The 16872-nt window shown below is 40.0% G+C and overlaps 1 protein-coding gene across 1 annotated transcript in view; it reads left to right on the plus strand.

Moving 5' to 3' along the window:
* LOC121092587 (von Willebrand factor D and EGF domain-containing protein-like) overlaps positions 1-16872 on the plus strand; it is a 186246-nt gene that overhangs the window by 141911 nt on the left and 27463 nt on the right. The window contains exons 22-25 of the mRNA XM_040603822.1: positions 4601-4696; positions 5468-5563; positions 8503-8598; positions 10196-10291. Of these exons, the coding sequence (XP_040459756.1) occupies positions 4601-4696; positions 5468-5563; positions 8503-8598; positions 10196-10291 (384 nt within the window). The remainder of the gene's footprint in view (positions 1-4600; positions 4697-5467; positions 5564-8502; positions 8599-10195; positions 10292-16872) is intronic.

A 16872-nucleotide genomic window follows, 5' to 3' on the forward strand; every position in this document is an offset into this window, starting at 1 on the left:
TTTTATTTCTCTAACCCCAAGTTCATTCAATAGGGAGTGTCTGATTACTAAAACTATATGATTAAAAAGTCAGTTCCACAGAATACAGACAATTATTTAAAACTATTTTGGATTAGGTGACAGTTAAGGACTAGTACCTTTCCAGTTTCTAGTAGTCACAAAAGTTCCTCAGAATTCCTGTGGAGGGTAAAGTCATGCTGCTTTAGAAACATTTTCTTAAAAATGTTAAGTCAGTAAAACTGGGATATTTCATAGGCTTTGTGCAGTATTTTCTAAAAGAAGGGGAAGTCTAGAACAGTAGTAGTCATACCTTCAGCTCAAGAGTTAAAAACACAGCACTGACATTATGAGACCACTGTTCAAACCAAATAATTTTCAAAATAACAGGAAAGATGGGAAAGTATTACAGGATGAACAGCTGGATGAAACAAGGCAAAAATAAATCAGGTAGCTGACATTCGTCTGTTCTGACATTTTTACACCCCAAAACCTCTATGCTATCAGACCGAAAGGCCTATCTCCGATAGCTACCAACAGCAGATGTCTGGCAGTATGTGGGAAAGATATAGGGACACTGTCCAGAATAGTCTCTCATCAAGTTATAGATCATGTGCTTCAAAAAGCCGAGGTGATGCCTTTGAGCAGTGTTCTGTTCAACCTTTCCAGGCCACATCTGATTTTGCAGTTTTCTATACTACCCCTCAAGTCATGTCTTTCCCAAAGACCTTATCTATTCACTTATTCTTTGTACTAGAGCTCCTCTATAACTTTGACTATCCCTGTCACCTTTTTCTGCATCTTTTCCACTTCTACTATATCTTTTCTGAGCTGGGCGATCAGACCCAGGCAAGGTGTTTAAGATGCAGCTCACCATGCATACAGACCATGATAAAGTCTGGCATTTTGTGCTCTGCTCATTTCTTAACAATTCTTAACACTTTATTTGCTTTTTTGACTGCAGATGAGCACTCAGCTGACATTTCACAAAACAAAGTTCATTAGTACAACCTAACCAGAACCATTGTCTGCATTTGTATTCCAAATTTATTCAGTCAAGTTAATCTTGTTAATTTTCTATTTGCTATGATGGATATTTATTTCATAACTGGGCTCCAGACTGCTGGACTGTATAAATATGCCTACGATTTATTTTAATTGCACCAATACTTGTTTAAACCCTATGCTTTATTTCCTTTATCTGTGTATCTTACATGCAAAAGAAAGGCTCCAGTCCACAACATTTCAAAAGGAAAACCAATAACCTGATAACTTTCTTTTCTGTTTTTTCCCTCTCATATGCTGCACATATTCAAACATCATCTGTACATTTAGGAAATTAGATTAATGCATCTTTGAAAGAAAATAAATAACGCACAGTGATTGCATGAGATAAGGTAGACTATGTTCCTTCCAGTGAAGTTTGTCCTGACCTGACTGGTTTTCCAGTTTTTAAATGGAACTGCAGGTGATGCTTTCACACCTCTGAGCCTTGCTTCAGTGGCACATGCCCAGGACCTCACGTGGCAGGGAGTAAACACAGGGAGTTTACTCACTTTTGAGATGTTAAGCAATAACTCTGTCCTGGAAGGCATTTGCTGATTAGGCTATGGAAAATGGAGGGAGCAACACAGCATCTGGTATTCCTGAGCACCCCCGAAGTTATCGTAAAGAAACTTATGAAAAGTGCATGATCTCATTTTGATGGAAAAAAGAAGTCTGGAGATATTTCCCAAAAAGGTCTTTCAAAGAAAACAATAATGGACTTCTCCATTTTCACCTCCAGATTTTAAATTATAAACATAAACATACATACATTTGACAGCAAGATTGACCATTTGCAGCAATGTTTTCCTCTTTACTGTTATTTTATACCATCCAAAACTGCTTAGTATAAAAACACTGCAATATCTTTGTACAATTTAGCAAATGTTTATGGAAAAAAATACTCATTCCAGGAGATGAAAGATAGAACTTCTGGAAAAGACGTTGACACAAACAGTATATTTCTATTATAGAGGGAAATGTCTTTTAGGTGAATATTACTCTTGCTCTCACGTTGCAGCCACCATTCAGTTTTTATCTTTTGCTGTTCACCAGTAATAGAATAGTTTTAAACATTTTACTACTAAATGTCACCATAAGAGCTGAATGTTTTAATATCCAAAATACCATGTTCTCTTCTGGCAGTTCAGATGCATCTTGGAATGCATAAAGGCCAGATGGAAAGTACGTTATTCAAACGGACACATTCATTTTAAGTGCTACATACAAAACATGCTGAAATAAAGCATAATATGTATGAATGTCACTTTGCTTGGCATAGCACTTCCTTTGGCACCTGGAGGCTTATGCAACCATTGTCCCATAGGAAAGGCAATCACATTTCATATACTTCAAAAAGAGTGGTACATTTTTCCCAGGTTTCGTGTTTCCCTGTCTCCATGCAAAGAATATGAACCACTTCTACCTACTGTTAATTTGTATTTGGAAAGGAATCCCTTTATAACCAGGTCCTGTGCTTACCCAAACCCAGAGGAGGGGAGATGTTCCAGATGGACATGTGTGCAGCAGACGGGTCAGCACCCTCCTTTCAAAGCCCTACACCCACTATGGACTTCAGTGAGATCTAGCGTGGGCTCCCAAACGCGAGTTGTGGCTTACAAATATAGTACTGCAATTTTAAAGGAATAAAATAATTGTTGGAAAACAGCTTCAGTTTCTTTCACTCTCTTCAACTTTCTATTTCATCACGGAGTGCTACCTGCTGTTCACCCTAATAGCACGAGATCCTGAACTGCTGCTACCAGTGGCTGAGTTAGAAAAACTTTGGTAAAGTTTGACATTAACTGCTTAAATGGGTCTAAATAAAATCTGTTTAGCTGTCCAGACAATGCTGATGTGGTTAGTTGGTTGTTTTTTTTCTCACACACGTACACCTCAAATTTCAGCTAAACACATGCTGAACTGCAAATGTCTAAACCTTATAGCCCATCACATCAAAACTAAATTTAACTTAATGAAATTCTTAACATGTATAGTGTGAATCTAAACTACATCTAGTGAGTTTTCTCTTCTCGGCATGCCCAATCCTAAAGTAATCTTCATGCAGCATTGAAAATTTCACAGTTAAAACTGTATGGTAATAGCAAACATAAATACTGAAGTACCTGAAAAGCACATCTAATACCAAGTATATTTCTTGAAGTTAATGGTGTCAAAAAAGTTTATTTCAAGGTAGCTTCTTGGGGCTTGTCTTTTTCAATGCAATTGGAAAATGTGTGGTGGCTTTCATTACTTTTTTTGGATGGCAAAGTTCATATGCAATGGCTTTACCTGAAGGCTTGGTGACAGTCACAAGAGGTGAGGGGGAATTCACCACATGAACTTCATTTAAATTATGTGGTGCCACAAGTATTTTTCCTTCATTTAGCTTTCCAATTACACAGTCCATTTTCCAGTTTTAAGAACAGAATGTGGTACATTATGGGCTTTTCCCCTTGTAACAACACTTAAAATGAGAGATGCTTTGTTTCAGATCTCTGAATTAGCTTCATTTTGCATTTTCCTTGGAATAACCTTGCTTAGCTTCATTATAAAGACAAAACTCTGCCAGCAAAGTGTGCCAAAGTACATTTTTCTCTATATTCACTTCCCAAGCACAAGGGAAGATATTTTTCATTCTGTTATATGAGGTGGCTTTTTTTTCTGAAGGTGTAAGAGCCAGCTGACACACATGCCTTGCACTGCTCCTTCATGCAGCACTTCTTCTTCTTTGAGTGTCAGTGGTCGTCTTCTACCTTCACTGGCCTTCTCCTCTCCCGTGTTTGGCATACGGAGGTCCCTTTTATCAGAGAACAGCAAACAGAAGTGTTCATGACATCAGATATCAGGTACCTACCTTAGATGTTAGGTTTAAGAGGCTAAACCTTCCAGGTGCTCTGCACAATAAAGCCATTAGGCTCATAACAATCAAAGCTTAAAACCAAACAGATGCCTTCAGCAGATAGCCTGTTCCAGGAGCTGTGGTACTTTCCAGCTGTACACAATACACCTGCTCATCCTCTTTCTTCCACAGAATGACATTGCATATTGCAGCATGTCAAGAAATCCTTATTTAACTTGCTGCTTTGTCTGCAGACCCCACACTACTTAGTAAACATTCAAATTGTTGCTTAAACGTTTGTCATTTTGCTGACAAATTCCCATCTAACTATTTTCTATAAAGAAAAAGCACTTCATCTTTGCTTTAGTGTACCTTCTGGCACCTGTTAAGGCTGACTGAACATCCACAAGGCAAATTGCTAAAGGAATGGGCAAGGTTTCAGTATCAACTATTGAACTTAAACTTCAAAACTACGTGCATGCTGAGAAATTAAATATTATAGTATTAAATTCATTCCCTTGCAGACGTTATATAGCTACTCGTTAGTGCTGTATTACTAATGTGATACCTACTTTTATCCTGCAGTGTTTTCCTCGGCCAAATTACTTGTTGGATTAATAAAATGGTATGGGAAAAGTAGTAACAAGCGTTGTGCTCATAACCACACAGAAAGTAATATTTGAATTGTATTTTATTTCTCATGTTTTATTCTGGCAGCGCAATGTGATCCACCATGTGAGCATGGAGGAACTTGTCTATCTCAAAATACTTGTTCTTGCGCTTATGGATTTGTTGGACCTCGATGTGAAACAAGTATGTATGAACTCATTCAGGCTTTTTTCCTCATTACATATTTGGATTTGCAGAAAACTAGAAGACAAAAAAAACCCTTTTTTATTTTTCTGTATTTCCCCTTAAAATGATTGACCTCAGCAAGGAAATCAAAGCATAATATATTGAAGTACTACAGTACCTAAACTATTTCAGAGCATACATTTACCAGCAGTGCAGTTGTATTATGTAAAAACATGCACATCTATATCAATTTTTCTGCATAACAATGCCTCTGGAAAAACAAACAAACAAGCAAAAATGTCCATGCCATCCAGAGTAACTTTTATGAAATTCAAGGTTATGTGAGTGAATGCAGTAATAATAATTTTGAGAACACAAAAAGGCAATCATACCTATTAGGAGTCACGTTACTGTGCAATACAAGTTATGAAAGAGGTTCAATAAAGAGAGTATCTGGGGAAAAAAATCAGCCTTCATACCCTTCTATGTTAGCTGAATGGCAAAACATATGCAGTTCCATTATTACAGTCCTCACTGCTCATTTAAATATCAGGTCGCCTTTGACAGGGATATAATTCTATCTCTGAACCAGAGTAGCTAGAATGCTTAAAAAGCAAGGAATTTTAGATGCAAGACGTCTGGTAGAGAAAGAAATCCAAGGAAAGGGACAGATCATCCATCAGTTTACTTCTTTAACTCATACCATTAGTTATTTGCTGTAATAGAGCAACTTTAGGATCTGCATCGTTATTACTGAAATGAGATTTTGATCCTCTGTGTATTTTCCAGTGGTGTGTAACAGACACTGCCACAATGGTGGGGTCTGTGTGTCGCCAGACGAGTGCAAATGCAGAAAGGGATGGAGCAGCCCTTCTTGCGAAACAGGTAAGAGGTTAGAAATGACTGGTCTCTCATGTCTTTTGCTGCCTGATATCCATGTGGTTCTCACAACTCAGCAGTCAGACTTGAAATTGCTTGAAGAATTAAATCACAAAAGCAGGAAACCTAGTAAAGGGCAAAACCTTGGAAGTCTTTGAGTTTATGTAAGTATTCATAGGTGTAGATGTTTATCTAAATCTCAGGATCACTCAGAGGAAACCCACAAACAAAACCTTTTTGCAGCTTTTTAAGCTTGTGTGATTCTGGAGTTTATTTTTAGCATGTGGCAAAAATAAATACATTTAAAAAGCTCTTCACCATTTCAGAAGTTACAGCCTTACTAGGTGGCTTCTGCAAATGAGAACAATTCTCACTGGGACTTTGGAGATAGTGTTGATTTTCAGTCTCAGCTGCCATGGACATAACCTCAGTCTTTGTTGGTCTTGTTCACGGATTGCCCCGCAAGGGCAGGGACGAGGGATGTGCAGCCATCTGCATTGCTCGCCACCTGTGCACCTTCCCGTTTTCATTGCTTTGAACCCTATGCATTTCCCTCAAGGTACTATGGTGGAGTAGAAAAAAAAAGTTTCGCTTTTGTTGAGTTTTAATGGCATGCCGTCAAATCTGAACTTAAAACACAGCTTATGGAGACAGAAATAGAAGGAGGCCAGTTTAAGTTAGGATAAGAACATAAGCAAGCAAACATGACTTCTGCTGCGAAGTTAGCGACTATCCATATGCACTTCTAATACTGCATAGTCTAAGGAACAAAAGCAAACTTAGAAAGCTAAGCTGTTGGAAACTGAGACTGACTACTCCGATTTTTGTGGTCCAGTTCCTGGGTTCAGCTTTGCCATCCCAGAAGATGGCTTGTGACTGTGCAAGACAGAACAAAAGCCAGTTTGCAAGGAGAGCGTAACTGTTCACCCCCTAACGTTAAACATCCTGCTGCTGCCAGAATTCACTCTGCTCCTCCTGCCTGCATCTCGTACTCACAGAGTACCTACAAAAGGCATCCACAGAAGTGTGCATGCGCAGGGAAAAGCCACCTCCACCCATCAGTACAAAATGACAAGGTGAGGATTGGAAGTAGGTACCTATTTCTAGTCAGGACTCCTAGTTTTGAACCCTCTTTTGAATTGATACAGCTCAGACCTTCCCCCCAGGGTCTAAGCGCTAAAAGCTGGAGTATGTATTTTTCTTCCAAAGGCAGAGCAACTACAGCACTCACCTGGGACAAGACATGCAAAATAGTGACATGTTAAAAGCAGCAAGAATGAGGAGCACCTTAATCAGTGCCAAACCTCAAGGCTAGGGAGGCAGTGTGCCTCTGCCATGGTGAATGTTAAATGACTAGGACACCTCCAGCCTACATTACCTTCGCTGGCAGGTGAGAGATGTCATTTTAACCTCCATCTCCTGGAGACTGCTCTTCCTGTAAGTGTTGAAATGACAAACCTATTGAGGACACATAAATTAACCAGGCTAAGATCCATGGTAAATGACTGGGATTGCCTCGAGCTATTCTGGTTCCCACTATCTCCTCTTTTCCTGCTGGAGATTGCTCTTCTTGAGTTCTGCAAATTTATAATGGGGTGGCTTTAAACAGGATTATTCCAAGAGGAGGACAAGCAACAGCAGCAGAAGCAGTAATTTCCAACCCAGAGCAACAGCAGCAGGATTTGTTTGTCTGCCAATACCTCGGGTGGAAGGCTCACCTCTCCAGCACCATTTCATGTGCACTACACAGAGTATTTTGTGGATACTGTTGTGGTTCCTCCTCAGGTGATATGACAGGCATCTCTGGATGAACTCAGATAGAGGAGGAAAAAAAAAAAAAAAAAAAAGAACTTAAGGCACTTTAAGGCACTTTACCAATGGAAATACAAACACTGACAGAGTGTGGACATCTGTTAACTAGCTAGAATAATGGGGCAACTAATCCAAATTCTCCATTAGCAAGGAATGAAGTCCATTTTGACTTCAGAAGTTATTGCTGTTTATTCAGAAAAGCTCTCATCTAGACTACAATTTCACTTTTTTTTCTCTTCCCAAATTGACATTTTATTTCTCCTTTAGTTCATCGGAAACATTTTAGTGACTCTTAATTTATTTAAGATTAAATGTATTTAATTTATTTAACGGGCTATTCTGTGAGATACTGGAAGACAAAGGGAATAGAAGGAGAAAGACTGCTTTAAAGTGTCGCTCTGCTTTACAATGAAAACTTTATCAGATTCCTTATTCTTCACACACTAACTTCCCAACTAAACTAATATGCAATTCTAATACTTTTCCTTTTTTTCAACAGTCAGGTACTTGCTGCATAGAAATATGCAAGCCTGTTTAATTCCTAATGCCTATTACATCATTTACAGTAATAACAGATAAATAAAGAAGCAAAGGGAGCTCAGCCAGTGGCTTTGTTGGTGGTGCACGAGCCAATATGTTGCTGTAAGCAGCATTTAAATGAGACAGAACAAAGGGAGGTTTTGTGGTGCATAACTCTTCAACTTCGCAGAAATGCCATGATGCTCTGCTGAACTCAGACAAAGCAGCAAATGGTTAATATCTCATCTCCAGGTTATCCAGGCTCTGAGCAATGTGACCGCATTTTACTACCTTGGGGTCGTGTTTGGTGAGGATGCTGCAATGGAAGCAAATGAACTGTACAAATCAAAGGAGGACATCAGAAATAAACTATTAAATTATATTTTATTTCATCCCCCAAGCTATGCTAAAACACCACTGAAACGCTCCCACTGTGTCGACAATGAATAAATACTGCAGCACAACTGACCAGCAAGGACTGTGTGAAATTTATCACAGTATTATTAGAATTGTTTAGTCCAATGACATGTGCAGCAACAAAAGAGAGCCTACTATAAAAAAAAAAAAATGAAAATTATTAGAGGTTCACAGAGTTGTCTTATATCCACATACAGCCACGTGCAATCCTGTGTGCTTGAACGGAGGAATCTGTGTACGGCCAAATACGTGTACATGTCCTTATGGTTTCTACGGGCCACAGTGCCAGAGAGGTAAGAATGTTCTATTTATCATCTTGATAAAGGATTCAGGCTTAAAATATAAACAGCAGCCTATATCATTACCTGCCCCTGCATGAAGTATATCCAGAGACTTTCCTTGCCATAACTCCCTCTGTGCTATTTTGATGTTATAGTCTGTCGTCAATCCGCATTATATTGTTCTTAATGGTATATGTGAAGGAGTAAGCATTTATGATGACATTAATGATAACTAAAAAATTAATCTAAAACTGTCTGAAGCCAGTGATATTACTAATTAGCAACTATTCAATTAATCGTTAAAGCATGGCTCTTCATTCATTTTGTGAACTCTATATTGTGCACTTAATGCGTTTCAGAGCCAGATGATAATTTGTCTTCAAATGGGGCTCACAATATCACCTACTTGACCATCCCAGAGTGTAATGGATGGAAGACTTCTACAGAACTTCTTCAGATCCCCGCTCAGAGATCTGATCAAGTATCGCTCTGCCAAACATAGAGTGGGACCTGATTTTGGGTCCCTGTCCTAAAGGGGAGAGCTCTAAGCTAAGGCTAACAGTATCTTGGGCTTCTTGCTCACTTTGTGCTGCAGAAGTCAAATTAATGAATGCTTTAACTACCCATTAGCTCAGGCAGAATAGACAGGAACTTATGTTTAGGACTCAAATACCTGGGAGACCCCTGGTCATTTTTTGAGCATGGCTCTAACAACCCCTCCTGAATCTGGGGATGTAAATACACTCTTTATACCAAACCTAAACTATTTCAATAAGAAATTTTCTTTTTTCTTTCCCTCATTCTTCTGTTTCCTTGGAGTTCCTAGATGAATGCTATTCCAATGCATATTTTTACAAGTGAATGATTCACACACAAAAATCTAATTGCAAATGGAGCTTGCTGGAAGCTCTTTGGTTTTGTGATGCTGGGGGTAAAGGAGAGAATGAAAATGATACAGACTCTGTAATTTGATGCTCATTCTTTTCAGGTTCAACATGGAAGGTGATTTTCAACATCTAGGTGATTTGAAATGTTTATCCTTGTTATGGTTTAGACAGAACTAAAGTTGAAAATGAATATCCACATTTGTAGGATATGGAAGTGATGGGGGAGATAGTGGATGAATGCAGAAGAAAAGCAAAGCCCTTCCTTCTGCTTCATTGAGAAAGGTGGAGAGATAGCACCAAAGCCAAAGCAAAGCCCTTCCTTCTGCTTCATTGAGAAAGGGGGAGAGATAGCACCAAAGCCAAGCTAGCAAATATCAAACACCAATCTACAGTGGAAGTGCAGAAGCCCTTGAAGAAGCATTTTAGTTAGAGTGTTAAAAACCCAAGAGATTCTCCAGAATACAGACCACTTAATTGCAGGTATCTAAAAGAGACCCTTAGGTGCTAGGAGTTCTTCCCACAAACAAGGGAGAATCAGGATCTCCAGCTTGGCATCTGCTCAAATCACCCTTTGGAGAGACACCTTCTCTACCCCGATTAAAGAAAAAAGCCCCTGCAGACAGGCCTCCCATCACAGACACCTGAATAAGGAGCCTGAATTTAGGTAACATTGATCCCCTGCGTGATATCGGTGCACAAAATGTTTGCTTTCCTTTCACTAGCTGTTTGCATCCCCCCTTGTAAGAACGGTGGTCACTGTGTTCGGACCAATGTGTGCTCCTGTACCGAGGGCTACACTGGAAGAAGGTGTCAGAAAAGTAAGTTACAAAATTCTCTTTGCTTTCCAACGTCCTCTGACTCACGAACAGCTTCTCTCCTTGTTGTGCATGTTCAACAGAATATTTAGTCTGCATTTATGCCATGATCTCTTATATTTCTATCAGGACACATTTAGCACTACATTATGTCTAAAATCAACTTGCTATTTAGAATAGCATTAAGTCAAGTCAGTGTTGGGAGTAGAACATTTTACTAGAATCCTCTTTAAGCATTTCAGGCATTCAGAATGAGTAATCCTTCTACTTGGAGATGGATTCATTTTTTTGCATTAAAGATTTTTGGGTGAAAAAGCCAAAGGTAGAGTAGCTGACTGGGATCCTTAAAAATATTAGAACATCATATCTCTAGCTTAATTAAGACAGTTGGTTAATAACACTTCAGCCTTGTCTTTGTTCTTGTCACTGAAAAATCCCTCTTCACCTTGGCATCAGTTTCAATACTCAACTCTTCTATTCTTCTGGGGAAATAGGTTATTTTGGCACTTTGTCAGACTCTATTGCTCAACAAAATCTGTCACCCAGGGAGTTTAGGATATGTATGTGTCCTGGCTTCAGCTAGGACAGAGTTAATTTTCTTCCTAGTAGGTGATCCAGTGTTTTGGATTTAGGATGAGAACAGTGTTGATAACACACTGCTGGTTTAGTTGTTGCCAGGTAATGTTTATATTAAGTCAAGGACTTTTCAGCATCTCATGCCCTGCCGAGCAAGAAGGCTGGAGGGGCAGAAGAAGCTGGGAAGGGACACAGCCAGGGCAGATGACCCAAACTGGCCAAAGGGATATTCCATACCCTAGAACATTGTGCTTAGTATAGAAACTAGGGGGAAAGCTGGCTGGGCACTGGTCAGCAAGTAGTGAGCAACTGCATTGTGCATCTCTTGCTTTGTATATTCTAATTCTTTTATTCTTATCAGTATCATTATCATTATTACTTCTATTATTGTTTTCTTCCTTTTCTGTCCCATTAAATTGTCTTTATGGCAACCCACAAGTTTGCTCGCTTTTACTCTTCTGATTCTCTCCCCCATCCCGCTGGCAGGGGAGTGAGCGAGTGGCTGTGTGGGGTTTCATTGCCAGCTGAGCTTAAACCCCGACAGTATGTGAAAACTTTTTTTTATTATTATTATTTCTTAACCAGTTTGAAATTGGCAAAAGGGGAGCTGTGAAAACAACCATTCTTGGCAGGAAGAATCTGTATGTTTCCAGAGCACTTTATGTCTCTCGCACACAGAGAAAAAAAAGCTAGTAAAAAATTCCTTCCAGCAACAAAAGCCTTCTCAATCCCCGCACTCCTCTTCTTCAGCAGGCAGAATCGCAATGCACAGTTCTGCCTGGCTGCAAAGTACACAATTGAATAGTCTGTTCTGGCAGGAACAAGCTGGAGGGAAGAAAGGAGGAAAAAACCTTATGCTTGGCATTTTGTTTTTGAGGTTAGGGAACATTAGAAAAGCGCTGTTTCCAGCTTTACACATACTACCACGTCTCCAGACAGATCAAGGAAAAAAGAGGTGATCACGACTGCAGCCTCGCAAAGCACTCCCCTAAATTTTCCAACTGCTACCAACACGCAGCACCACTTTTGAAAAGTTTATGAGGTTTTGTTGCCCAGCTTGGTATAATCTTTTTCCAAGAAGTTCTCTGGTATAATGAAAATGGGGGTCTTCTGCCCAATCTCAGCCTCCATTCTACTTCAACTACCATTATATAGTCTGTTTTATTTAGCCTAGCGTTATAAAAACTTAGATAAAGGACCTGTGTCTGTAGTGAATGAAGAGAAACATGATTAAGTAGAAGGCAAATACTACTATTCACTTACTCTTACTGGCCACTGACTGTTAATAGGTAAAAAATGTTGAGTAATGTGTTCCTTTTTCCTTGCTTAAAATCAACTGCACGTGGAATGACTGTCATGAGCCACAGAAAGAAATAGGTTATTCACAAGGTTTTCACACCAAGCCGTGGCTATAACAGCTGTATGTCTTATCACCATTGTCATATGAAATAGCTTCTCTCTTCTTTGCTGGAGGATCCAGGTTTCTCCACTTCTCTGGAGCAAAGGACGGCAGGACACATGGCAGAAGAAAGTCTCAGCTGACCTCTGTAAACCTTCCCCCACAAACTAAATGGAGAAAAACAGTACTCCCATCAGCTGGGGGCTTCTCCCAGTCCCATACATCTCAGAGTTCCAATGCAAAAGGCATTTCATACCTTCTTCTAGGCATGATTTTATATCATTTTCAACCAGACATTGACCTGATTGATGGATTGATGAACATATGTGGCATACACTTAAAGGCTACGAGTAATGTAGACACATGCTCCTAACTCTTTTACACATACACACATGAAAAAGTGGAAAAATAAATTCCTAGCATGAAGAAGTTTCACTACTCAACCCCTTTTTCTTAAATAAAACATATAAAAAATACCACAACATCCATTTGATGTTCCAAAAAGAGCTAATATATCATATAGCTCATTCTGTCTCAGTTGCAGTGTCACTAGCAGTATATATATATGTGTATTTATACATTTATCAATTTACTTTTGATAGTCCTGAAGCGACTTGGGCCGCTGACTCTAGATATGAGAGCAGTGCCATGGGTTGTGTGGCTGAGTGCTCAGAAACCCAGCTGGGAGGCGACCCACACAGCGCTTCTGCTAACCTTCCTAGGAAGGGCAGGGCAAGAAGGAATCAGAAAAAAACAGTAAATTTCTACCTTTACAGGGAGGGTTTACTCTGGATTTGAGCATTTTTTCTGCTTGCTTTTAAGGACCTCACATAACCCAGCTGCACCCTGAGTAGCACAGGGTATTACAAATTGCACTGAAGTGTAATATCCTTACACAAAGAGTAAGGAAAAGAAAGACGTATATGGCAATAGTAAAACTGTAGTTAGATATAAAGTTTACTGGAAGTTTAGCACTTCAACAGCTTCCATTTGCAAATCACCTGGGCAACATACCACATTTTCCAAGGAACCATGAGAGGTGAACCTGTGGCTCAAATCATGTCTAACCTGGAGCTGCCAGGTTACCCCACACTGAGAAACATACAGGTGGCTTAGCCAAAATGAGGAGTGGGACAATGCCAAGAAAAACAATTCCTTGTGAATAGTTTTATCGTTATTTTCATTCTTCTTCGCTTTCTGAATATGAATGAGCTGTGTCTTGCATCCTTTTACACTTCTAGTACAGTTTCAAAAACAAGACAGCTTTACCACGTACACTCACGTACTCACACTGAATCTCTAATCTTAGAAATTCTGGGTGGGTGTTATTACCTGCCTAATAAAACCTATCAAGATAGAGCAAGTAAACTTAAGACTAAGAAAGGCAAGTCTGAAGAAGTTTCCTACCCATGTATTACATACAGAGCAGCCTCACATTTTTGATCTTCAGTTTGGGAAAATATTTGTGGGTTTGGGAAATTTCCTGTGAACCATAAAAACTGAGAAATAGTCTTTTCAGAAACTGATCTGAACAAAAATATTACCTTCCTGAACCTGCAGTGAATGCTTGAAATTGGCAGTCTTTTCAATTTTGTCATTGTTTATACACAGCAGTACGCAGTTTTTGCACATTTACCTCTGAAACCTACTAATAATCATCTGAACCACGTGAGCAAACCTTCAGATTTCAGCTTTGGTATGCTCCGCAGCAGAGTTTAGAGCAAGGGGAAAATTCCCTGCCATGCACAGCCCTGATTACAGTAGTGATGCTCCAGTTTCCAGGCTCATGGTGCCATAACACACTTCTGGATGACCTCTTTGATGGAGCTACGTGAAGTCAGGGAAGCCAGAAGCACTTGTATGCCTATCTTGGAGATAATTCACACATTAGGGTTGTTCCTAAGGTGTGAATCCAAGTGTCTTGCAATCCAGATGTAAGTAGCAGCTGGTCAAGTGGGACAGACATTTGTCCTTGTGATGAGGCAATAAAATAAGAATAATAAAAGTTGTGGGTGTTTGTCCAGCAATTAAAGCTCAGAAGTACTTCTTTCATCTCAACAGATACCATAAAAAGGCACCTTAACATCCACAAGTGAAATAACTGAATAAAGAACTCACTCTAATTGCATAATTATGATAGCAGATTTATGAAGTTTTTTCTAGGTAGAAACAGTGTTTACAGGCAAAGATAAAAATCAGCCAAATCAGGTTTTTGGTCACTTACCTCTTGGATATTTTGGAATGTTTTCCACTGCTTTTAGACATTTCTCTTTCCTTCTTAATATCTCACCTGCACGGACAGAGAAACAAAAGGTTGTTTGCTTTTGGCAGCTGCAGATTCTCAATTGAAGGAGATAATTAAAACTAAAAGCCACAGCAGCCAATCAAAGACAGGTTATTTCTAAACCAAACCCAAACACGCTCTTGGATGCCTTAGGATATTCACTTCTATCCCAGTACAGTTTGGCATTTCGGATACTCTCTGCCCGACACCCAAAAATGTGCAGGACAGAGCAGCACCACATCTTTGCCACTGGGGCTTCCTCTTCATTGCCTCCTCAGCGTACAGAGAAAGGCATTCAGCCTGAAAGTTTGTGTTTGTTTTGTACGTAAATAAACATTGTCTCAAAAAAACCCATGTAAATCAACGAGGTCTGATTGGCTGCCAGCTGAAATCGAAGGTTTGCCTGGTGTGCTGGCTGATAAATAAGCACCTGGTGATTATGCAAACCAGACACCCGCACCCAGGATGAGCGGGTGTCAGAGCTGACAGTGAAATGTGCGGTTATGCCTCAGCAATTGTATAACCTCGTATCCTCGCTCGCTACACATTGTTTTCGGTGTAATCATTCTGGCTGAGTGGAAAGAGGCAAATGCTAGCAGTACCTCAAGATAAAATATATTTCTGAATCAACTTTGCATCAAACAAATGTACTCAGCATTAATACTAAAGAAAAGCTATTCACGTGTGGGTTTAAATTCCCTTTTGAAAAATGTGCAGTTGTAACAATGCTGGCTATCACTCCTGTTCACGAGGCTTTAAAGCAGCATTTACGCCAATTTCTACCACAGCCTTAAAAAAATTATAAACAAAACAAACTGATTAAGTTTCATTTATTTACGACATGCATTTTCATAGGACTGTTTTACAAACGGCTCTGAAAAAAGGAAAATAAAAGCTGAGTTTTCTTATGAACGGTTGGAGCAAAGGAAAGGGGCGGGGGGGAAGAAGAGACATTCACGGGACCACACGTTTATCCCTTCTGCGCTGCTTCTAGCGAGTTCATCTCGGAGCGAAAAGGCAAGCCACAGCTCCCTCTGGAGCTCATCAGCAAGCAAAGGTCACAGGAGAACAGGGCTGAACATCCTCCTCCAGAACAGGAGGCACACCCGCAGCCTGCCCCGTGGCAGGGTACCTGCTCGCCCCCCCCCTTGGCAGCCAGCTAGCTGCAGCGTGCCTACGGTTTAAAACAAAGAGCGTGTTTCTGCATGCATCTATTTCATTGCATCAGGCTGAATCCTGCCGACTTTCTATCACATAAATCATCATGCTGACACTGGGACTTTGCAGATTGGATCTCAAAGTTGGTAGATAACTGTTTCTCCATTTCAGTAATTCCTGCAGGCAGGATTTATAGCCAATGCACAGTGCACAATATAACTCACGGTCATTCTTCCAGCTCTGCTTGCTCCTTTCCCTCTCCCCCTTCCTTTTTCCTTCCCGGTACCATGAGGACTTTACTTGCATGAGAGCTAGAGGCAAACTAATTGGAAATGTGAACACTGCGTTTCAAAGGCAGTTTTTGCTAAGCAATGTCACATTGTGAAAGTCACCGATTTCCCATATCCCAGCCTTCTCACGTAACGTTTCTGTAGATTACTGCCTTGCCAGCTGCACAAGCAGGAAATTTTACTGCTCAACAAAACAAACTTCTATGGAATTGTCATCTTGACAAGGGGTGATATAGTCTTTGGAATAACTTCAGGGTAGACAGATTGACTTAAGCTCTCTAAAATCAGCCAGTTTACAAAACAGAGGTCCAACGTCCCCTCCTACACAACTAAGCAGGGAACATTCCACATATCTCATGTAAATGGATGGAGTAATAGTTTGCATTAGACTTGCTTTTCATATGTCAAGGAAGTGCTTAGAGGCAACAACTATTTGTCTAAGATTTCTGAATAGCCAATATCCTTGGACAGTGGGTGTTTGGAAATAGTTTCTCATAGCGGAGAGACTTGTAACTTACTGCTAAAAGCATTAGTTTTGCAACAGAAGCAGAAAGATAGGTAGGTTGGCTTGTTGACTGGTTGGTACACGGTCTGGAGACGTAGGAAAAGGAAGCACTGGTCTCAGTTCTTACTTGATTTTCCAGCCCATGTAACAGAATAGGTTCATATTAGATGTCATCTTCCTTCCTTAGGCAGGAAATACAACGGAAGACAAAGAAAAAAAAATAAAATCAGGGCTACTGTGGTCTTTCCCATTCAGCTGAACACAAGATGATCCATGCATCTTGCCTGGGGGGAACAGGGAGAGCTCGAACTACCTGGAGAAAAGCCAAACAGGAGACAATGACTCAAGAACAACCTGGTTTGTGGTCTGTTT

This window comes from Falco naumanni, chromosome 8, assembly GCF_017639655.2.
Source record: "Falco naumanni isolate bFalNau1 chromosome 8, bFalNau1.pat, whole genome shotgun sequence".
In the NCBI taxonomy this organism is placed as follows: domain Eukaryota; kingdom Metazoa; phylum Chordata; class Aves; order Falconiformes; family Falconidae; genus Falco; species Falco naumanni.